Source organism: Micropterus dolomieu, linkage group LG17 (genome assembly GCF_021292245.1).
Source record: "Micropterus dolomieu isolate WLL.071019.BEF.003 ecotype Adirondacks linkage group LG17, ASM2129224v1, whole genome shotgun sequence".
Lineage (NCBI taxonomy): Eukaryota > Metazoa > Chordata > Actinopteri > Centrarchiformes > Centrarchidae > Micropterus > Micropterus dolomieu.
This window is the reverse complement of record NC_060166.1, coordinates 37,458,110-37,464,045: the sequence shown is the minus strand read 5'-3', so window position 1 is coordinate 37,464,045 and position 5,936 is coordinate 37,458,110. Positions and strand designations below refer to the sequence as shown.

The window sequence follows — 5,936 nt, the reverse complement described above, 5'->3', positions numbered from 1 at the left end:
CACTGGTGTGAATAGCCGTGTGTGAGCGTGCACAGACGTTTGTGCATCATTAAGAATGTGTGTGACGTAGACAACAAGTGTTTGTTTGTGTGTGTGTGTGTGTGTGTGTGTGTGTGTGTGTGTGTGTGTGTCAGGGGAGAATGCAGGCACGTGCACGTGCACGTCAGTGAACGTGCATGTGACGGTCAAAAGACATTTATTTGCAGAGATGGAAAATGCTAAAATTAGCCGATGTTGCTGGACAATACAGTCGACCAATCAGCTGAGCTAAAAGTGTCCTGCAGTGTGTGTGTGTTTGCAAAAAGACTTTAAAGAGGTCATATTCTGCTTCTCCCCTCTCCTATAAATCTTTTCTGTGCTTGTAACAGGTTTGGAAAGTGAAAAGCCCTAAAGGGAGTTCCCACCTCCCACAGAAAACTCTGCTCCTGAACTGAACACAGCTGGATTGTAGTCCAGCCTTTACTTCCGTAACCTCTCTGCGTCACGAGCTAACACGCAGCATAATGCTCGCCGACATCCAGTCTAGATTGTGAAGCCATTTCAAAGCGGTTTGCACCGGTTTGAAATGTTTTCGGACTGGACGACTTGTTTCCTTGAAACGTTGCCCACGTCCCCCTGTTTGGTGGGTGTGTCAGAGGTTTTACCCAATCAGCTGCTAAAGTTTGTAAAAACAGCAGTGTTAAAAATCAGCAGGCTTACATACACAACGGTGCGTTCAAGGCACCACAGTTTCCGTTGAAACAAACGTTCAACTCAGCCCTGCTGAAGCGGTTTTGTTTTGGATCACGCTACCTTGCTTGTCAGGACCCGCCCTACTCTGCTTCTGATTGGCTAGTAGTCCTTACCTAGGTACTGAGCATGTGCAACTCCCAACAAAGAGCTTTTAGAAGTGAGATGCTTCACTCTGTAGCTAAAACGGAGCGTTTAACACTCGGGTTTTTTGAAAATGAAACCACGTAAACCTGTTCTGGTACAACCTCCAAATGAAACTATGAAGATGAAAGTGAGCAGAGTATGAACTCTTTAAAACACTCAAACCGTTCTGTAGTGAAACTAAAAACTCAGAGTGTGCTGCAGAAAAATCACACACAAATATACGTTGTAAAGTGCAAATTATTAAGATATGCAGTTTAAAGTGCTGCATCTAGTGTGGGACCACAATACAGGCTGAGACAACTGTGACCTCTGACCTTTCAATGAAGCTTCTGTTGTGTTCAGGTGCAGCTGGGAAAGTCTGACATCCATAGCTGAGATTTTATGAAATATTATATTTGGCTTATTCATAAAAAACGAGCAGTGCCGCGACAGATTTTATGAACGAGGAGACGGTAAACTGTCGTGTAGTAACGACACCAAGATGACCTGTTGTTGTTGTTGCAGATGCAGTTCTGTGGCTGTCTGATGTTTTGCTGCCTGCTGTCCATCACTGTACTCCACGGCAGCGTCGACGGCTTCCGAGTCAAACAGGTCAGCACACAAACACACACACCTGCAGGCAGGTAACTCTCCATCAAGGCGGTGCAGGCAGGTAACTCTCCATCAAGGCGGTGCAGGCAGGTAACTCTCCATCAAGGCGGTGCAGGCAGGTAACTCTCCATCAAGGCGGTGCAGGCAGGTGTGGCAGCAAAAAACATGATTCTACCAGGTGACACGCTCCGAGTTTTTAATGTTAAAAAGGTACATCTACTCAAGTACTGTATCTGAGTACAGATTTGAGGTACTTGTACTGTACTTTCTACTTCTACTGCTCCACATCTCAGAGGGAGATACTGCACTACATTTATCTGATAACTTTAGCTACCGTGCTGATTTAGAATATTAATACCAAAGATAATTCACTAATAAATTATAATGTTTTATTATAAGTTCATTAAAATTAACAGCTGCAACATTAAAGTGATGAACACATGAATCCATCAATATTTATCATCCAGTTATTTCATAAATATTATTCTGAATAATGAGTACTTCAACTTTTAGTAAAAGATAAAAGTAAAAACGTAAAAGTTTACTTTTGTGCTTCCACTCTGTGGTATTAGTACTTTTACACAAATAGCTGATTAAAATGTGACATGTTGTCAGCGTCTGTAGTCTGCGGGACGGATCCTACGTCCCGGATCAGACGGTGAAGCAGCTGATCACGTGGCGTCTTATCAAATCATCCCGAGGGCCAAAACAAACGGCCCCTCCTCCCGGGGGCCCCTGTGCTGATATCAGATGATGTAAGATCAGAGCGAAGGCCAACACAGCTGCAGGGAGACGAACCTGAAGGTGTTTTGTGTTTAGTCTGGATGAGATGTGATCGCAGGCGGACAGGAAGTCAGAACCTGCGCGCTGTCAGGGCGGTGATGTAAGAGACGACTCGCAACATGGAGTCCTGACGTGTGAAAACACCAGACGAGGTGGAGACACAGAGCAGGGTGGCCCTCCTCTGCTGAGGTCAATATTTTCTATACGGAGACTCCCTTATAGAAAATAAAATATGGAGGAGAAGCCGGAGGCTCTCAAATCGGAGCGGTGGACTTCAGGTCTGACTCCTCCATGTGTGTTTCATCTCTATCCTGCTCATGTTTCCCAGCAACAGTGAAGCACTGCTCTGTTACATTCTGCCTTTTAACTTCCTGTCTACACAATTATAATAACAAAATCTAAATAATTAATTAAAATAATTAAATACTTTTTACTTATTACTACTTAAAAAGTAAAATCACATTACTTAGTACTGGGTATACTAAGTTACTTTTCTGTATTACTTTCATTCCCCCCCTGAGGAGTCAACAATGAAAACACTTCTGACTCATCTGGTTTAACGCTTTTACACCGTGAAGGATTTCATATTTTATACGTTAACTTTTAAGAAAACTTTTGACATGAGGTCAATTCTCCTGTCTATCAAAACATAGACCATAGACCACTGTATAAACACTGCTTCTGTTCATAGACCAAGCCTGTGTGTCAGTACATAGACATATCCCAGCCTTTCATCCTATCCAAGCACAGGATCTTTAACTCTTTCAGTGCATAGACCTATCCTTTCTTAATCCTCTGCTTAGGTACGTAGCCCTAGCCCACCTTTACTGAAAGGGGATGGAGATATTCACATTTAAATTTTTATGAGAACTTCTTCTTCATGTTGGCTTAAAAGTTAAGATGGAACAATTATGGATGAGAAAATTTTGTACATATCTTTATCCTGTCCTGTCCAGGTGTCCCAGCGTGTAGACCGGCCCGTGTCCAGGTCTCTGGCGGCTCTTCGGCTTCGTCCCCGAGTGGTGAAGACCGGGGAGGAGCTAACGGCAAAGCTGCTCCGACTGGATGACCTGGCTCCGCTGGAGAATGACGTCATGGAGCCAAAGAGGAAGAGGAGTTTCCCTGGCAACAACGCCCCGCTGGACCGCCTGTCGATCAGCTCCATGGAAACCAAACAGGCAACAAACAAGCAGAGGTAGGACGACCCGAGCTGTGAGAACCCTGTGAGTGTTTGGTACGACGTTCCTCTGAGGGTTCCACTGTCTTCTAACAAACTGGGCCGTTTCTCATTAAATTCATTAATAATGGAACCAACCAGGTTGATTTTACAGTATGTCGGTTTGGAGTGAAGTAACTACCTCATCTGGATTACCAACTGACCTGGGGACCAGAAAACCTACACGTTCACCACTTGTCAATTGCTTTCTTGATTAACTGCAAATTTGGGATTTTATACCAACTGGCTCCGAACAGATAATTTCATAATTTCACCTCCTTTCTTGCCTAAACCTAAGCACCTAATCCTTGGTTAGTTTTAGGCAACAAAAACAACTTTGTTAGGTTAAACAACTTAGCAACGCTTAGCAAACAAATAAATGCAACATCCCCTAAAGTTAGCAACAACAAATATGCTATGTCTGGTAAAGTTAGCAACAACAAATATGCAACGTCCCCTAAAGTTAGCAACAACAAATATGCTATGTCTGGTAAAGTAAGCAACAACAAATATGCAACGTCCCCTAAAGTTAGCAACAAAAAATATGCAACTTCTGGTGAAGTAAGCAACAACAAATATGCAACGTCCCCTAAAGTTAGCAACAACAAATATGCAACGTCCCCTAAAGTTAGCAACAAAAAATATGCAACTTCTGGTGAAGTAAGCAACAACAAATATGCAACGTCCCCTAAAGTTAGCAACAACTAATATGCAACTTCCGGTAAAGTAAGCAACAACAAATATGCAATGTCCCCTAAAGTTAGCAACAACAAATATGCAACTTCTGGTAAAGTAAGCAACAACAAATATGCAACTTCTGGTAAAGTAAGCAACAACAAATATGCAATGTCCGGTAAAGTTAGCAACAACAAATATGCAACTTCTGGTAAAGTAAGCAACAACAAATATGCAACTTCTGGTAAAGTTAGCAACAACAAATATGCAACTTCTGGTAAAGTAAGCAACAACAAATATGCAACTTCCGGTAAAGTTAGCAACAACAAATATGCAACTTCCGGTAAAGTAAGCAACAACAAATATGCAACTTCCGGTAAAGTTAGCGACAACAAATATGCAACGTCCCGAAAAGTTAGCAACAAAAAATATGCAACGTCCCCTAAAGTTAGCGACAAGAATTATGCAACATTCTGTAAAGTTAGAAATAATAAATATGCAACGTCCCGTAAAGTTAGAAACAACAACTAAGCAACGTCTGGTTACACTTTCAAAATAAAACGCTAGTGTTTCGAAACATTGCCATTTTGAAACGGCGCGTTATTAAAGTTGTGAAACGTTGCAGTTTGGTTAGATTTAGGCAACAAAACTACTTGGTTTAGGTTCGGAAAAGATCCTGGTTTGGGTTAAAATAACTACATACACCAGTTAACACTTAAGTTAACTAACGTCACTTGCGTTACTTACGGAATATAATTAACTCACGTAACTCAAATAAAAATAATTAATGTTGACTTTTTGTTTCACACTGGACACGAACCCTGGTCTCATGGTTCAAAGTCGGGGTTCTGGCCCTCCATCCACACCAACCACCTCCTTACTCAGTCTTTTCTGTTAAATATCATATACCTGCCTTTACCGTCACAAACTGACGCAACAGGGATCCCCAGTGTGTTACAAACTGACGCCGATGGGTCTCGACCATGTGTCCACATGTGACGAGTTGGGGAGTGAGAACGGGTTGATTCCTCAGTAAAGTTGATTTGACCGCAGCAGTCGTCGCCTTGTTCACCTTATCGTCTTCCTTTGTGTGTTTGCAGCAAGACAGTTGAGTTGCCACGGCGACGAGTCAATCCGCCTCCCATCGACAGGATTGGAATGAGTCGTCTACCAAACAGTCGAGGATAGACCACGCCCCCTCCCTCCGACAGCCCGCCCCCTCTTAACGGCTCCCTCCTCTGGACAGGTACGGTGCTGCAGGACACTGACGTTCACTGAACCTTTTAAATTCTCTTAACGCCTCACTCGATTTTTTCTCTCTGCAGAGGAATCACCACAGATGCATGAAACACAGCCAATCACCTGCTCAGCCACGCCCACCACCTGCCAATCACTTGTCAATCAATCCTCCTTCACCTGGACACCCCCACCCACCCCTGCCCAGCGATGAATGTTTAATGATGGTGCATTCAGGTGCTGCTTCTGTAAATGTATCACGTGTCTGAGAGGTCAGGACCAAAGCAGTGACCGTTTTGTTTTTTCGTGACACACGTGGTTTGATCGATTCTTACTGATTAGATTTTATGTTTGTGTCCAAAGAAGCAGAAAGTCTTAATAGAAAACCCAAAACAGATTTTAGTCACATTTGAAAAAACTATTCTAAATCCTCCCGTGAACAGACGAACAGACTGTGGCAGACAGTTTAACTTATCGGACATATCGGAATTCATGAACATACTTCTGTCCTGAACAAACAGGTTTTGATTTGCACTTAGGTAAATTTGAAAATGTATTT

At 42.8% G+C, this 5,936-nt stretch overlaps 1 protein-coding gene across 1 annotated transcript; it reads left to right on the top strand.

Annotated features, from left to right (window-relative positions):
* Positions 1 to 1,380: 1,380 nt before the first annotated feature.
* ostn (osteocrin) lies at positions 1,381 to 5,329 on the top strand. The gene is made up of 3 exons (XM_046075064.1): positions 1,381 to 1,467; positions 3,207 to 3,445; positions 5,242 to 5,329. Exons 1-3 carry the CDS (start codon positions 1,381 to 1,383, stop codon positions 5,327 to 5,329), a joined length of 414 nt encoding a protein of 137 aa, XP_045931020.1.
* The last annotated feature ends 607 nt before the right edge of the window (positions 5,330 to 5,936 follow it).